This window comes from Theropithecus gelada, chromosome 2 (assembly GCF_003255815.1).
Source record: "Theropithecus gelada isolate Dixy chromosome 2, Tgel_1.0, whole genome shotgun sequence".
NCBI lineage: Eukaryota > Metazoa > Chordata > Mammalia > Primates > Cercopithecidae > Theropithecus > Theropithecus gelada.
The window spans coordinates 64,599,147-64,618,210 of NC_037669.1; the positions used below are offsets into that span (position 1 = coordinate 64,599,147).

The following is a 19,064-nucleotide window of genomic DNA, read 5'->3' on the forward strand; positions in this document are numbered from 1 at the left end:
CATCACAACTTAAAATATATATTATTAAAATTATTGGCATTCAATCTATGTTAGCATGCATATGGATTTTTACTTGGTTCAGTCACTTTGAAAGTTCTGTTTGTAGTCTTCCATGCTTCTATAAACACATTAGAATTAATGTACTGCTTTTACATTATTTCTTCCCATTGATATGCTGTATTTTTTAATAATTCTATTACTGGTTATTAGATTATTATCCATTTTTTTCTTTCCTGGTAAAGTATTTAAATAGGCATTTTGAGTAAATAGATTTTTCCTTTATTGAATTACTGATTTATGATAAATTTCCAGGCATGGACACAAATGGTAATTATTCTGGGTAAATTGTAAATATCATTTCACCACAGAATATATACACAAATAACAAAAATACAGTGGTTCTCTATATTTTTCCCACCAGTGAATGCTAGCATTTCAAAATGATAAAATAGTTTAGCATTTATTACAAAGGAAAATATAAACTCCCTATTCTCTTTATTTTAATTTTCTTTTTTCTTTTTTTTTTTGGTTAATAAATGTTCCTTCATGGGCTTGTTTAGTGCTTGTTACTCCTCATTTATAAGTTTTTATTTTATAACTTTTTCTCACTTATCTATTGGGAGCTTGAGTTTTGCTCCATTTCCTTAGAAAATTTAACTTACTAATAACCATTATTATAAAATAATAACTAATGCATAATAGCATTAATAGATTCTTTATATTCAAATATCCTCTCATCTTGTGACAAACTGTGTTAGTGTTTGATAAGTAATCTACCAAACAAACACAGTTTTAAAAAGTAGGGAGTGGACCACACTTGGTGCCTCACACCTGTAATCCCAACACTTTGAGGGGCTGAGGTGGAAGGGTCGCTTAAGCCCAGGAGTTCAAGAACAACCTGGGTAACATAGGGAGACTCTCTTCCCTACAAAAAAATGTAAAAATTAGCTGCATTAATGTCAAGCCCAGGAGGCTGAAGCTGTTGTGAGGTGTGATCAAGACACTGCACTTGAGCCTGGGTGACAGTGAGACTCTTTCATAAAAGTAAAAAAAAAAAGTAGGAAGTGATATTGCCTCTCACCTAGTACAGCAACGAGATTACATTTCTGAGAATTGCAACTATAAAATACATTTACTAATGCTGGAAATCCAACTTGGATTAAGCTTTGAAATAAAACATAGAGCATGATGTGTGTAAAGATCTACTGCTGACGAGCACTCAATATTTTTCGAAAGGAGACATTCAGTTTTAGTACAGTTCTTAGAATCTCTGATAAAAGGACAGGGTTGATTCATAAGCAAATGCAAACTGTTCAGCAGCAGTGACCTGACTTCGGCAAATAAAGTATGAGAAAAGCAATTTGGAGACAGGCACAGAGCCTAACTTAAATAAGTACTATTCCACAGTAGAGTTGCAAATGAGACCCTACAACCTGTGACATTGGACCAGGCCCTGAACCACTCTCTGTTTTCTCATTTGTAATATTAAGGATATAGCCTAGGTAAATTGCTCTCAAATGTATTGGTCTCAGGACCCTTTTGCAGTCTTATAAATTACAAGACATCTCAAAGAGCATTTGTTCATGTGGGGTATAGTTAACAATATTTACTATAATAGAAATAAAAACTGAAAAAGTCTTTCAAAATGTTTACTTATGAATTTATTTAAAATAATTCTGTGTTAAAATAAATCACATATTTTATGAAAACCTTTAAATGTTGTGAGAAGAATGGCATTATTTTACATTATTGCAAATCTCTGTAATTTCTTTTTTCTTAATTCTTTGAGTCAGGGTCTCGCTCCCTCACCCAGGCTGGAGTGCAGTGGTAGGATCATTGCTCACTGCAGCCTAGAAATCCCAAGCTCAAGTAATCCTCCCACCACAGCCTTTTGAGTAGCTAGAACTACAGGCGATCTCTGTAATTTCTTGAGAAGGCGGATGGATTCTTATATCTGCCTCTGCATTCCATCTGTTGCAATAGGGTTGATTTGCTCAAAGATATAAAGCAAATTCAGCCTTACACAGATAATGTAGTTAAAAAATGATGGGAAATGTTATAATCTTTTCTGATGATTGTAGATATTCTTTTTAGACAGAACACCAAAACTCAACAAGTGGTAGTTTTTTAAACGTTCATTGCAATGTGGAATCTAAACCCTATCAATCAACTTTTCATATTCTGTAACATTAAACCATTTTACTTTTTTAAATCTACAAATGATTTTGTAACATCATGCAGCTTTCATTTGGAAAAAATACCCTTCCACTGAGTTTTGTGTCTTCCAAATATTGATGCATTTAATTACAGAATATCAAAAATTGAAGTTTATTAGAATTGCCACTGATCTAATCAGCAGTATCAAATGTTGGGAAGCTCTCAAGCTTACAGTGAACAATACATGTCCTCCACAATTCTAATGTTTTCTTGAACACTCACATTTTATCAGTGACTTACATATATGGTCAGTTGTTTACCTTGAAGTGAATGGGCTCACTTGGTTCACTTTCAGGAAAATATCTGACCTATATCTATCTGAGCAACCATAATTTGTCAGTCATAACTTTAAAGTGAAGATGATGTCCAGCTAGACTCAAGCAATCATTCAATCAAAAAATAGACACTTTGATACATAGCATAATTATTTTATACCTGTCTACTTCCCAGTTCACTAAAATGTTAGAAAGTATGTATTCCAAGGTAGTTCATTAATAACATTAATAATTTATAAGTGCTTCAACAATTATAATCTTAAGCAAAACTGTTTTTGTTTTGCTTTGTTTTGAGAGTTTTTTTACTCTAAGTATATGGACATTAAGTATCGTCTGACTACCAGTAAAGTTTGATGCCAATGCCAGGCTGGAATGTAGTGGCATGATCATGGCTCACTGCAGCTTCAACCTCCTGGGCTCAAATGATCCTACTGCCTCAGCCTCCCAAGCAGCTAAGACTACACGTGTGAGCCACCACATCCAGCTATTTATATATATATACACATATATATACATAAATATATAATATATAAATATATAATAAATATATATATACAAATATATAAAAAAAATATATATATATATATATTTAGAGATGAGGTCTCATTACATTTACCAGGCCAGTCTTGAACTCCTAATCTGAAGCCTCCCAAAGCCCTGTAATTACAGGCATGAGCCACCATGCCCAGCCACCATTACTTTTGTATCATCAGAGCAAAGGACAATACAATGAAAATGAAAAAATGGCATCGTAGGTTTATTACAAAAACAGGTTGATCTCATAGACCATCTGGATGTATCTCTGGGGCCCCAATAATTCTGCAAACCACATTTTGAGCATTGACAGCCAGAATAGAATAAAAACTAAACGCCTTTCCAAATTCTAAATTTTTTTCTATTAATTCTATTTTTTTTTCAATTTTCACTCTTGCCTAATAAATCTGATAAGTGAGTTTTACCAGCTTATGGATATTAGTTCAAGTTCAGTGTTTATCTACTGGATATTCATAAACCAACATGCAAAATATCTGTATTTTCATTCACATTTACTTTGTTTCTGATTACTACTATTTCTGTGTAGAGCAAGACTTGAGCTTATTGCAAATTCATATTATTTAAATTTTATTGCACTTATAAATGGTGAGGGATGATACACAATGGCCACAGTCCCTTAGATATCAGCTAATAACTTGTGAACAACATGTTTATTAGAACATTATTCTTTCCTAAATTTCCTAAGGTTGTAAAGGCTCAGCAATACCTAATTATTTGGGGATTGGAGCTAATAACCTTTGGGTGTTTATAAGAATATATATTCTACATTATAAATCCTTTCCTCTATAATTAATCCAGTTATAGAGACGCCAGACTCCTTGACATTCAAATTGGATACCTGCCTTAGTTGCATTTACTTGTGAGTGCTCTAGAGCCCTGAAATAAATGAATAATATTCAGATGTTCTGAAAACATGTCATTAATATTTTATAACAATTGTTGTCTAAGGACATTATAGCATGAAAATGCATAAGTAACCGAGACAACCAGAATAAAAATGTGGGCCAGGAATTAATACAAAATTTCATATCCTTCACCACCGACAAAGTAAGAAATGATGAAGAATAAATTTGTATGCCAGAGATTATGGTCAGGAATCTGAATCAGGAATCTCAGTGGCATCTTTGTTGCTATTGGGAAGACAATGTGAAATTACTAACCTTTTTCCACAGGATTACCAAGAAGCTTGCTCTTAACCTGCTACTGCTTACTCAAACCAAAAGAATTCACTAAAGATGAAGGTACTTTAGTCTCCCGACCAGCATTTCTACAAAAAGGCTGGTCAGTGATGAAATCTAATATACTGAGGAGGCTGAAAGATTTCAGCCAAATGTAAAGCAGACTTTAAGTCTATATATTTGTAGGTCAGATAAGTGGAATTTCTTAAGAAATGGAAATGTCAAAACAGGGCTTACTTATCTGTTAAAAATAATAGAGAAGGGGTTTCTACCTGGGGGGATGGAACTACAATTGCAGTACTTTCCGAAGTATATAATATAAAATAGCTGTATCAAGTAATTTAAGAATAGTTTTTAAATACATTATATTATGTATAGTCAGAGAGTTGTTTCCTTCTCCATTCACATTCAGCCTGTCTGAGTACTTCAAAAGCAACGTTTTAGTTAAGTCTCAACACTTTTCTAACATTTATTAAATTTTATGAGCTCAAGGCTATTTCTCTAGAATTTAGAGGATCCACAAATATCACCTGCAATACTAAGATTCTAATAAACACCCCATACCTCTAATATAATAACTCTCCAAAATATATACAAAAGAGACAATAGAGATTATTCCTGAACTATATGGATAAAAATGTATTAATAACCTCCCATGGGCCTTTTAGATCCCATATGCCTGTAATATAAGAAAAACTTGCGACAGACTTGATATACTATTACATACGTTCTGTTTGCAGATTTTTTTAGCTTTTTTTTTTTTTTGTGACAAAGTCTCACTATATTGTCCAGGTTGGCCTCCAATGTCTATTCACTGGTGTGATCATGGCACACTATAGTCTCGAACTCCTGGGCTCAGGCAATCCTCCTGTCTCAGACTCCTAAATAGCTGGGATTACAGGCATGTATCACCATGTCCTGCTGATGCTGATGTATTTTTTTTAACTATTAATTACCATGACTTGTTCAAACTGGTTTATAATGGTTAAAAATCTGCATCCATTTTACCAACATGTGTTAGAATATATATTTATATATTTCCATCAAACTACTGTCTAACCTCTTAATATGAATGCACACTATATAATGCTGTAGGTTTTGAGAGTTAATATCGTCTTACACTTTTACTTGTAAAACGGCTTATTATTTTGCTAATTCATTGTTTTCATTCTTAAATATAATCATTTTGAAAAAGAATACAAAGTTTATCCAATTCCTTTTTGACGTAATTGGTTGAATGCCAGTAATTTCTGGATCTTGATTAAGTAACCTAAGTATATAAAAGTGAAATTGTTGGTAATATTGCAGATAATCCTAGACATATGGAAAAATACTAACTTATCTACAGGTTATTATTCTCATTATGTTCTAAGTTTGCATAAGGAACTAAAAGCCTGGGTTGCAAAATAATTACAGCAGTCGTATATCAGCCACCCACAAAATGAAAAAGATAAATATGAATTCTCTTGACAGATTGCTAAAGAATATATAGAAATATGGAGAAAAGTCACATCCTCAATCCATAAGTATTCTACTTAAAAATCAAAATGCAAATACGAAATTCCATTAATAGGCACTGAATGCTGTAACTTTACCTGAGGGTGGTATTTCAATTGCTGTTGAGAATTTTAACAGGAAGAAAATTAGAGATATGATTAATCTCCTTCCATTTAAACGTGGCTCCATTGCTCTTCAGGAAGGAGATAACCCAGAAAGAATAAAAATCTTAATGTCTCTTCTTACTTTTGGTTTAAAGCTGAGACCTTAGTTAACCTGGAAACTGAAAAACCAAACAGAATAACATGTTAGTTCATAAACTCTAAAATTTCAACATAACAAATTAAATATATTTGCTTTTTTGGGGGGTTGGCAGTATATTTCCTCTTTATGAAATTGTTCTCTCATAACTCTACATGAATGAAATTAGTTTTTCCTCTTTCTATGTAAAATAAAGGACAGTGAATATACACTCTATTGTAAACCACAAACTATTCCAATAAATCACATTTGTAAGTCAGAGGAAGTTTTACTTGGAAGGTATCATATTACACACATGAGTGGTTTTTCTTTTCCATTCTCAAGTTTTATTTTAGATTCTGGAGGTGTCTTTGCAGATTTGTTACATAGGTAAATCGAGTGCCACTGAGTCTTGGTGTATACATGATTCCATCACTCAGGTAATGAGCATAGCACCTGATACGTAGTGTTTCAATCCTTACTCCTTCTCACCCTCCCCCGTCTAGTAGTCTGCAGTGTCTATTATTTCCATCTTTATGTCCATATGTATTCAGTGTTTAGCTTCCACTTCTAAATGAGAACATGCAGTATTTGGTTTTCTAGTCCTGTGTTACTTTGCTTAGAATAATGATCTCCAGGTGCATCCATGTTGCTGCAAGGACATAGTTTTGTTCTTTATATGGCTTTGTAGTATTCCATGGTGTATATGACTGACGAGTGTTAATGGCTAAGAGAATAACTTCATTTAGTCAATTTTATTTAAAAGGTGGTTCTCTTTTACTCAGTTCTTTGTATTAGATATCTATTCCCATTTGAGTCATTACTAAGGATCACAAATACACATCATTGATTTTTCTGGTGAAATAGCTTTTCTTCTTCAAAGTTTTCACACTAATAGAAGATAGATAGTTCCAGCAAGATCGGGGAAAGAAAAAAATAAAGAACAAATGAATAACCAGCCTTTTTAACTGAAATTTACAAATGTGAGTTTGGTTCCAGCAGAAGACAAAGGCATAAGTTGCTTCTATTTAAACAGATTATTTATTCATTCCAAAGTTTACAGAAAGAGAATAAGAATTAAGGTTTCAATTTTTTTTTTACTTTCTGTTATGATTTCATTTTTTTCTGAAACATTGTGATAACAGATGTCTAAACATTGTTTGTACATTGTCTATCATGTATTATTGAAGGTAATAATACAACAATTTGCGCCAAAATATGATAATTAGTCTTTCAGGTATGTAATTTTCTTTTGTTTTCTAAAAATCAATTACTCTATATGTTCACTTAGAACTGGTGAAAAGATTAACTAATACAGAGATACTAAAGCCATTAAACTTATATTAAATTCTAAGTATTTCGGCTTTATTATTTTACCTTAAATTGCATCTTAAGAGATTATGGACCTGTATCTTTTGAATATATGTACAGATTGGTAAAATTTAAAATAGTAACTAATTGCTGTTGTTTTATAGTTTTAGGAGTCTTATGGAACAGCAATATTGTTTATGTTTTACTTTGAGAACAAAATTATATTAATCATAAAAGAAAATACTACCCTCACCCTCCAAAACACTTGTGAATCTTTGCCCTGAATTAGAGTAATGGCATTACTCTACACTGCCTGACCTCAGTTGACCTGTTTGTAAAATGGATATTGGGAAAAATGACTCTTGTATGCTTCAGAATATTTTCTAATGACAAATAACTTATGCTTGTACTTTAACTTCTACTGGTAAATTTAACACATATTTTCAAATGTGTCACTATGTTAATTGACGCTACTTTTCTGATGAAATGAGTTATCCTAATCAACAAAATAAAACATGGAAAATGCTTTCATTATAAAAAGCAAAATATTGCCTTAACTACAAAAAGTGAGCCCTAGATATTTGTGCAAAGTTGGGAGACATCAAACCATGTAGCTATTACTAACACAAAAATGTTGAGGAAAATACCAATGCCCTGCGCTTTGAATTTTCCTTTTCCTGTTTTTTTTTTTTTTTTGGAAACAGTTTGATAATAGTCATCTAAAGTCATTGTTTATTATATATCAATCTTTACTTGCAATCTAGTTATTATTTAATATTTAGTTCCATTAATATTCAGTGCTGATGGCTTTAAGAGCATCTTATGTATGTGTTTTGTGAGTTACCCTTTATTTGTAAGGAGCAAGACTTTCCAAAGTATTATGCTACTAGGAGATCATATTTCCAGATTAATATTTTACATCATCTCACCTCTGAAATAGCGAACAAGAATAACCAGATAGCCAAATAAATGAGAACACTCTCAGTTTCCATTAATCTCCTGATTTAGGGCAGTAAGTTCAATGGTCTCTAATTGTTGTAGTAAAGTAGCTTACAGATACTAATTATTCAGTAATGGTGATCCAGTTTTTTGAATTTTAATAGTTTTAAGTGCATGGTCTTAACCCAAGAAATTCTCTCCCATAATGACATCATCACTTTTCAGAATATGAATAATGACTAATTCTAAATATGATCTTACCTCCTGCAGGAATTAGCTTCAATTTACCTGAAATTTGTATGTTCACAGGCTCTAACATAAAAATTATTAGAAATTTAAATGTGACCCCCTTCAAGTAAGACTCCATTAGCTGATGATGAAAGCTCCAATATAGCTTTCACATTGAAAACGGAAAGTCAGTCTTAATTTCATTGTCAGAATTCACAAAGGGTACGTTGCTTAGGAATGCCATTTTGCAACAGTAAGATAGCAATAAAATTATATTCCCATTTATCTTTCTTGAAACAATGGCATTTAATGCCTCATGCCAGGCCTCAAATATAATAGCAATTGTTGAAACTCAGGATGGAGCTGGCACTAAGACAAGAACTAATTTTTTTAAAGTTTTTACTTTCTATGAGTACATAGTATTTATAGGGTACATGAGATCTTTTGATACAGTCATACAATGTGGAATAATTACATCAGGGTAATTAGAGTATCCATCACCTGAAGCATTTATCATTTCTTTGTGTTACAAACATTCCAGTTATACTCTTACTAAAATATTTTCGAAGTTAAGTCACATGAAGCTGATGTCTGATAGCTTATATTAATGATATCAACTCAGATCCACAAAGGAATCTATTAATTTTTATGAATCTAGGTAAACTGGGTTAAATATTCCTACGATCTTAGCTCTTCCTTAGGAAATATAAATCATCCCTGCCAACCACTTCAAAGGAAAAATTTAGCTTGATGCAAAAGTTATTGTGGTTTTTGCCATCGAAAGCCACAATAACTTTTGCACCAGCCTAACAGCTCTCTCAATGTCACATCATACTGATATAGGAGTTAAGAAGAAATTACTTAGGCAGATAGTGAGGATACCAGAGTCCCCTAGGTAAGGTTATCCTTTTCAATGAAAAGCTGTGGGGAAAAGAAAGAGATCAGCCTGTTACTATGTCTGTATAGAAAGAAGTAGACATAAGAGACTCCATTTTGTTCTGTATTTGAGATGCTGTTAATCTGTGACCCTACCCCCAACCTTGTCCTTGCAAGAGACATGTGCTGTGGTGACTCAATGTTTAATGGATTTTGGGCTGTGCAGGATGTGTCTTTGTTAAACAAGTGCCTGAAGGCAGCTTGCTGGTTAAAAGTCATCACCATTCTCTTAATTTCAACTACCCAGGGACACGTACAAGGCCAAAGGTCGCAGGGACCTCTGCCTAGGAAAGCTAGGTATTGCCCAAGGTTTCTCCCCATGTGATAGGCTGAAACAATGCTGCTAAAAGGTTTATGGAGATGTTTGCATATGCATCTCAAGGCACAGCATTTTCCTTTAAACTTATTCATGTCACAGAGATTTTTGTTCATATGTCTTACTGCTGATTTCCTCCCTACAATGATCCTATTGTCCAGCCACTCTCTTATCTTTAAGATGGTAAAGATAATTATCAATAAATACTAAGGGAACTGAGAGACCGGTGCCGGCGTGCCGGCGTGGGTCCTCTGTAAGCTGAGCGCCGGTCCCCTGGGCCCACTTTTTCTTTCTCTATACTTTGTCTCTGTGTCTCATTTCTTTTCTCAAGTCTCTCGTTCCACCTAATGAGAAACGCCCACAGGTGTGGAGGGGCAGGCCACCCCTTCAAAAGCAACCCCCAAATCATTTTCTAACAAAAAGCAGGCTCCAAAATAGAACTGCAGACATAGACCCTGGCAGTTTTGCTAATCATGCATAAAAATGGCGGTTCCATCTTCTCTTCCCTTTGCCAGCCACATGTACAGTAAGGAGCAGACAAGATGGCACCAGTCAACTGGAAAGCCCAGTCACCTAATATGATTAGGGTACTTGGGGTAAGGTGGCCAGCCTTTTCTGCACACTATGTAAACGTTACACCTGATCGAACCCATCTGTGGGCCCTACATAAATCAGACACCACCTCCTCAAGCCTGCCTATAAAATATGGTGCATCCGCAGCAGACCAGCCTTTTCTTCTGGGAAGTCCCTCTCTCTCACTAGAGAGAGAGCTGTTTTCCTTTCTCTTTCTTTCTCTTTCTTTTGCCTATTAAACCTCTGCCCCTAAACTCCTCATGTGTGTCCGTGTTCTACATTTTCTTGTCATGAGACAATGAACCCCAGGTATTTACCCCAGACAGTGCAGTCACTTCAATGCAATGGAAACTTCCTGACTCCCTCGGGTTCTCCAGTATGACTAGTGGGATAAGAATTAAGAATACACTGATTTCAAAACATTAGTTTAACATGGACAAGTGTGCATACCTCCTAGGGCAAGTTTCAACACAACAAAAAGGAAATAAAGTTCTTTACCTCTTCAAAACAAAACCTCTAACATATACATCATGAGTATTATAAAGTGACTACATAGATCCCTCTGATGTTTTTAAAAGTGCTCCATGGTGGCAAATCTAGAAAAAACTTGCTCCCTTAATTTAAATTCATATTCTTCCTTGAGAAATGGAAAAGAGAGATGGCTAAGTCCTTGTCCATTCTACTTGGCCTCCCAAGTAAGTGCAAAGCTACTGTGGCCACCTGACTGGTCACATGACAAAGTGATGTCTAGTGATAAGACCATGGGAAAATTAGTATAACCTGGGTTCAAAGTCACCATTACTAGATAACTTTGGGCAGTTTGCCCAACCTTCTCACTCATCTGTACAAACTGGGGTGATAGTTGCTGCTGTATAGCACACTTATGAGATTTAAGTGAGGTACTATATCATTAGCAGAGAAAAATAAATAAAATTTGCTAATACTAGTGATAGTGATGATCACTGTGTTGATAGTGGCAATGAGGATATAGTCCTGCCTACTAATATTCTGATTCAAGGAGCATGGTTAACTTCTGTGGATTCTACTAGAGTTACAAAATCATAACAACTTACAAAATAAAGGCGTATTCTCTAAAGTATATAGTGGTGAAATTATATTGATTGATACAAAATATTCTCCCCAAAAGTGCGAGAGCGCAGTAGATTGATTGCAAAAACTTCTTTGATTCTCTTCCCCTCTTTGTGGTCACACACTCTGTAACAAGACTTTATAGCTCCTCCCAAGAAGCTATTTCCTCTCTTCCTGACTCTGGCAGGCTTTTGACCCTAGAATCAGTTCTGGTCTAGGCCTCACAAGGCCTTGCACCTTTTTCCTCTTTCTGTCTCTCTGAAAACTCTGCTCAGCTATTTTAAAAAGAAGCCTGGGCTACCCTGTTGGAAGATAAAAGACACTTTGCTTGCCGGGCGGGCGCAGTGGCTCGCTCCTGTAATCCCAGCACTTTGGGAAGCCAAGGCAGGTGGATCACGAGGTCAGGAGATCGAGATCACCCTGGCTAACACGGTGAAACCCCGTCTCTACTAAAAATAAAAAAAAATTAGCTGGGCGTGATGGTGGGCACCTGTAGTCCCAGCTACAGGGGAGGTTGAGGCAGGAGAATGGCGTGAACCGTGAGGCGGAGCTTGCAGTGAGCCGAGATTGTGCCACTGCACCACTGCACCACTGCACTCCAGCCTGGGCCATAGAGCAAGACTCCGTCTCAAAAAAAAAAAAAAAAAAAAAAAAAAAGACACTCATCCTGGCTAACAGACAGACCGCCACTAAATGTAAAATGGCAGCCATCCTAGATGAGACTACCCTACATAAACTGTCAGCTGAACACAGATGCTAGAACCAGCTGGTCAGTATCAGTCAAGACTGGCTAAGTTCAGCAGACTTTCCCAAAGAAACAGTAGACTTAGGAACAATAATAAATGTTTCCTTTATTGAATCAGTGTTTTGGGATGGTTTATAATATATATAATCTACATATGGAGAGAAAGAGAAAGAATACGGGGAAGTTATGCTAATCTTTCTATTTGGGGGTACATTTTAACATTTTCCTAATATAAACATTTTTAATGTTTATTCAGTCTTTGGAAATCAGAAATCAGCTTAAAATATTTCAACAGCAGTAAGGAGATTCTTTAGGCAAAAGGTAGACAAAGTCTTGAGAGTGCCGTACATCTAAAATAAAAATAAAAAACAAACAGAAAAAAAGACTTTCTTAAAGCTACCATACTGTATGCACCTCTTCTGTTGGAAGAAGATGAGAAAATGTGGGGTTTCTTTAAACATCAGTATGTAAGTTCTGTATATTTAGTTTAAGCAACTAATGTAACTCAATGCTTTTTCTTTCTTGGTTTAAGAGTTTTGAAAGTTATAGCCCACCTAAAGAAAATGTAAGCCCATTTTATAGTACATAATCACTTAAGTCTTGGTAGCTGCTAGTATACACAATACCCCTTCATTTTTCTTTAATGCTTTGATCCTTAATTCACCAACTTTGCATTAGGTTTCCACTGGAGACTGCTTAAATTCCATTAACAAGGCATAGAAAGGCAACAATGCATAAAAATGGTTAAGACTAAATTTTCAGTTTGGACAATTATAGATCATTCCACCGTTGTAAATTGAACACTAAAACAAATTATATTAAAATTACTTTAAAGATCCAAGGCTATTGTTAATGTATTCTGAATAATAATCATTTCCTAATAATCACTTGTTTTTTTCACCTAACAGTCATGGTGTCATGTTTACACAAAACCTTTGGCACTATGGTTCTCTAATGGCTTTAATGAATAGTAAATGCTTTGATTTTCCTTTTGCAAATAATATTATTCAAATTTATAAGCTGGAATTTAAAAAAGAAGTTTCTACTTTATCCTAGAGGGAAATAGAATCTGACAAGTGTGATAAATGGACAAAAAGCAGCTTATAAAGGCAGCTGGTTTGACATAGCACATTTTATTTTAGTGATTTTTTAAAATCCTTGACATTTTTTCTCAATAATTATTCACAAACAGTTTTAGGTTAAATTTCCAAGAAGAAAATGTAACACGGCAAATTCAATGAACAAAAGGCGACTCTTATGATCACTATTTTAAAAACTTTTTCATTTCTATGGCAGCAACTACACAAAGCAGAAATGTCAGTGACAGTCCATCTGCCATTTTCATTGACAACATGGAATGTATACAGCCAAAATAAAAGAAAAAAAAATGCATGCTGTGCTGACATTCCTCTTCACTGAGAAACAGCATTAAGTTGTTTCTGCTACTATGAGTTCCAGAGACTGAAATTAACTTCATGCATGCAAAATCATTAAACAACATTTTTCTACTCAGGATGTTTGAAATAGATCAACAACTTTTATTATAGCCAGCAGGAAGAGCTATTTTATGACACTGGCATCCAAATTATAGTTTTAAAAATAATTCAATGGATTTATATAATAGTCTGAGACAGTGCTATAACTCGGAAATGTTTAAATTTTCTTTTCTCTCCGTGATAAAATGACTTAAGAATCACTGAGCTGCATCAAGCAAGATGTCTTATATAAAGCCTTTTGCCGTTTTCATGATGGAGTGGATGTCACCTTCACTTCCCTCTGACCTCAAGTGTCACTTCATGAAACTCCTTTTGATGTGATTATCAGGCTAGGTTAAACTATTCCCCTGGTTTGGAATTAGGTCTTATGGGGAGGAGGTCCAGCAAATTTCCATAAGCCTGAAGTGTGATCTGAATCACTCAACATCTTGAAGCTGAGAAGGATAAACACACCCACAAAAATTAAAAGGCTTTTGTTCAATCACCTGCCTGGCTAATACTATAAATCAATTTACAAGTGTCATAAACACAGTAATCCTGAAATAACTGTTAATGGCTTTTTACTCTGAATACAAAGGAAACAGTGTACACTATAGCTATATCCATTCAAACGCTCTTTCATGTCTCATAATACTGCAGTGACAAGACAAAAGAATTGCTTAGAGTGTTAACTCATCATCCCTGCAGAGTTGGCGTATTTTTTATACAGTAGATCAAAGAAATGTTGACGTTATTATAAGCAAATTGATTTTATTGGGAAAATGTCAGCTTTAGTTAATAACGATGTGGGATAAACTAATATAATTAATAATATCATTTATTTAAATAGCAAATTACTGTGGTTGAACTCTAACTGGAATATAATTGAATAGAACCTATATATACATACAGGTTATATAAAAACATACACATATATATGTTTTTGTTTTCCAACCTATACATCTAAGATTCTTAAAAAATAGTATACTGTAATGACATCTAATTGAAATTGATTCATAGTAGAGACTAAGAAAGAAAATTACACAAATTCATAGCCATTTGGCTACAAGGATGGAGAATAATCCCAACATTAAGTTATTTTCTGAGTTATTTCTCAGAAAACAACTTATATACCTGTGAAATTCATATAGGGACTATTTTTCAAATTAAGCAAAAATCTCAGATGTACTAAAGTGCACAAAATCTCAGATGTACTAAAGTGCTAAGCAAACTTTTACATATGTATAAATCCAGGTAACCACTTCTCACATTTCTTAAGGACTTTCAGTTACTAAAGACATTCCACTAGCTTCACTCCTGGAGCATCCCACCTGGCCAACTCATAAGAGAGTAAGACCTGTTTGTGTTCCTCTAGCCTTTTGTATTACAACCAAGGTGCTATCTCTCCTCCAGGTGACATTTGGATTATGTGGGAGCAGCTTGGGTTGTCACATGACTGGGGAGGGCTACTTGCATCTAGTGGGCAGGAGCCATGGATCCTAAATGACCTGCAGTGCTCAGCACAGTCCTGCCCAAGGAAGAACAGTCCTACCTGAAAAGTGCAAACCCTCACTGTGACGGATACTGATGCTGTAGTATACTGGGTAAAAAAAAAAAAAAAAAAAAAAAAAGTTATGTGGTCAATATATTATGGATATACTGTATACATTACTTTTGAAGCAGTCATTTTGGAGTACAGTTTGATGGTTTCCCCCAAAAACTAAACAAACTCTCACACATGATCCAGCCATTGAACTCCTTGGTTTTTACCCAAAGGAGTAAAACTTATGTCCATAAAAAACTCGTACATGGATGTTTAACAGCTTTATTTATATTTGCCAAAACTTGAAAGTAACCAAGATATTCTTTAGTAGGTAAATGGATAAATAAACTGTACCGTGTCCAGACAATGGAATATCAGTGCTAAAAAGAAATGAGCTATCAGCCATGAAAACAGGTGAAGGAAACCTAAAGGCACATTAAAAGTGAACAGGCCAATCTGAAAACGCTAGATACTGTTTGATTCTAACTACAAGACACTCCAATTGTTGAGAAAGTAAAAAGACAAGTGGTTGTCAGGGGTTAAAGGAGAAGGGGGAATGAATAGGAGGACAGGATTTTTACGGCAGCGAAACTACTTTGTAGGATGCTACAATTGTGGATATGTGTCACTACACCTTTGTCAGAACCCGTAGAATGTATACACCAAAAGAAACCCAAATGTAAAGTATAGATTTGGGGTGTTATTGATATGTCAATGTAGGTTCATCAGTTGTAACAAATGCAACACTGCTGGTGGTGTTGATAATGGGGAGACTGTGCATACGCAGAACCGGTAGTACAAGAGAAATTTCTGTACATTCTGCCCAATTTTGCTGTGAACCTAAAACAGCACTAAAAGATGAACTCTTCCTAGAAAGAAAAACTGTAATATGTGAAAGGAAGCAATAATAATATATGACAGATTTCTAAGCTATAACAAAAAAATCAACTTCAAAAATATATTTGTAAATTAAAGAGAACATCCTCTTAACTCTTTTTCAGATTTTCGTCACTCACTCCCACCTTGGACACCTAAAATCACAGAAGACTGATAACAGCAGTGGTGCAATCACTCAGTCTTAAACTCCTGGCTCAAGTGAGTGTCCTGCCTCAGCGTCTCTAGTAGCTGGGACTATAGGCACCCACCACCACATGCAGCTAATTAAAAAAAAAAAAAAATTATAGAGGTAAGGGTCTCACTATGTTGTCCAGGCTGTTCTCAAACTCCTGGCCTCAAATGATCCTCCTGCCTTGACCTCCCAAAGTGCTAGCCACCATGCCCAGCTCATGAATGTTCATTTTTAAAACTTTATTTTCTCCTTCTCTACTATTCTCCTGTTATCAAATACTGTTCCCTCTATTTATCTCCTCTTTATTTATTTCACATATATATCAACATTGATCAGTACCATGGCAGGAATTTTCAAAAAGGAAATGAGGCACTTCCAGGTAAGCTGAAATGTCTTTCCCTTATTTTCCATTAATAGAACAATGACTCTCATTGAGTCTGGAAACTAATGATAAAAATTTAACCGTAACAAGAAATTTGGAATTTTTTAAAGGACTATATATATAATGTTTGATTACAACTTACAATTACGTTTAAAAGTAGAAAATTAATTAGAAAAAATAGGACCAAGTGCAGTGCCTCATGCTTGTATTCCTAGCACTTTGAGAAGCTGAAGCTGGAGGATCACTTAAGGCCAGGAGTTCGAGACCAGTTTGGGCAACACAGTGAGACCCCATCTCTACAAATATTTTCTTATTTTTTTTAATTAGCAAGGCACAGGGCATGTGCCTATACTCCCAGCTACTCAGGAGGTCAAGGTTAGCGGACTGCTTGAGCCCAAGAGTTTCAGGCTAGAGTGAGCTATGATTCTGCCTGGGCAACAGAGTGAGACCATTTCAGAAAAAGGAAGGAAGGAAGGAAGGAAAAAAGAAAGGAAGGAGGGGAGGGAGGGAGGGAGGAAGGCAGGGAGGGAGGGAGGGAGGGAGGAAGGAAGGAAGGAAGCAAGGAAGGAAGGAAGGAAAGAAAGAAGAGAAAGGAAAGAGACAAAGAGAGGGAGGGAGGGAGGAAGAAATAAAGAGAGAGAAAGAAAGCAAGGAAGGAAGGAGGAAGGAAAGAAGGAATGAAGGAAGGAAGGAAAGAAAGAAAAAAGAAAGACAAAAGAAAGAGAGAAAGAAAGAAAAGAAAAGAGAGAAAGAGAGAGAGGGAGGGAGAGAGGAAGGAAGGAAGGGAAGGAGGGAGGGAAAGGAAGGAAGGAAGGAAAGAAAGAAAGAAGATAAAGAAAAGAGAGAAAGGGAGGGAGGAAGGAATAGAGAGAGAGAAAGAAAGGAAGGAAGGAAGGAGGAAGGAAAGAAGGAATGAAGGAAGGAAGGAAAGAAAGAAAAAAGAAAGACAAAAGAAAGAGAAAGAAAGAAAGAAAAGAAAAGGGAGGGAGGGAAGAAGGAAGGAAGGGAGGCAGGGAAAGGAAGGAAGGAAGGAAGGAAGGAAGGAAGGAAGGGAGGGAGGGAGGGAGGAAAGAAAGGAGGGAGGGAGGGAGAGAGAGAGAGAGAGAAAGCAAGGAAAGAAGGAAGAGAGAAAGAAAAAGAAAAAGAAAATATATACCTAAGTTTCTCTTTCCAACCAGCACCAGGCAATGGGCATCTCTCAGGACAACTGGCACAAGCACCAGAAGACAGGGGCAAGAGAAAGAACCACCACAAGAAGCAGAAGTTTGAGCTGGGATGCCCACAGCCAAGACTAAGATTGGCCCCCGCCACATCCACACAGTTTATGTGTGGGGAGGTAATAAGAAATATTGTGCTCTGAGGCTGGGCATGGGAACTTCTGTGGCTGGGAATGTTGCACTCGCAAAACAAGGATCATTGATCTTGTCTGCAGTGTCACCCACAGCGAGCCGGTCCGCACTGAGACCCTGGTGAGGAATTGCTTGCTGCTGGTTGGCAGCGCATCTTAGCAACAGCAGTATAAGTTCCACTATGCACTGTCCGGGGCCGCAAGAAGGGGGCTCAGTGGACTCCTGAGGAGGAAGAGATTTTAAACAAAAAATGATCCAAAACAAATTCAGAAAAAAATATATATAATGAAAGGAAAATGAATGCCCAAAACAGCAGTATTCTGGAGGAGCAGTTCCAGTAGGGCAAGCTTCTGTCGTGCATTACATAAGGATGGAGCCAGCGTGGCTAAGCAGATGGCTATGTGCTAGATTGCAAGGAGCTGGAGTTCTAACTGAGTCAAATCAAGGCCTGGAAAGGCAAACAAATGCTCTTCCTTCCTGTCTTAACTCACGTAATAATGGTGTTTATTATTCTATTATATATATTCTATAATATGGATCTTATTATATATTATTATAACATATTATATAGTTCTATAATATAGATATTGTCTATATATATTATCTGTCTCCCTATGTTTGCATGATTATCTATCTATCTATCTATCTATCTAAATCTATCTATCTATCTATATCTCCCAATGTTTTGGATGGTTTTAATCTACTTTTCCACTTTTTTGTGTTAATCAAATTGTTCAGTTGGATACCAGTAGTGAGCACACTACTTATAAAACTAAAATAAACAAGAGCTCACAATTTTTTTGTACTTGCCTTGTCTACATATTTGTAGGTGATTGTATATTTTATGAGGCAGTTGCCAGATCCTATTCATTCTTTTTGTGCTTACCTAGAATATAGGAAATACACACAATAAATCTTCCTGAATGAATGAATGAATTTCATGCATATGTCCACAAAAGAATATACTCTGCATAGATATAGCTGGTTGAGAAAATTCCGAATTCCTTCTATTTTCTCATTCATCCAAAGACAACTCAGAAATTAAACTTCTGAAATACTCATTAAAGTAAATATGGATTTGAATGTAAAACACTGAGCTAAACATTGCTGGGCTTGCCACAATACTTCCATAAAGGCTAATAGAACT

General features: G+C 35.5%; 1 protein-coding gene across 3 annotated transcripts in view; it reads right to left on the reverse strand.

The window, feature by feature from the left end:
- CHL1 (cell adhesion molecule L1 like) overlaps nt 1–19,064 on the reverse strand; it is a 209,996-nt gene that overhangs the window by 82,913 nt on the left and 108,019 nt on the right. For all 3 annotated transcript variants that reach the window (XM_025375435.1, XM_025375433.1, XM_025375434.1), the window contains exon 3: nt 5,821–6,005. In XM_025375435.1, the coding sequence (XP_025231220.1) occupies nt 5,821–5,911 (91 nt within the window). In that variant the 5' untranslated portion in view covers nt 5,912–6,005. The remainder of the gene's footprint in view (nt 1–5,820; nt 6,006–19,064) is intronic.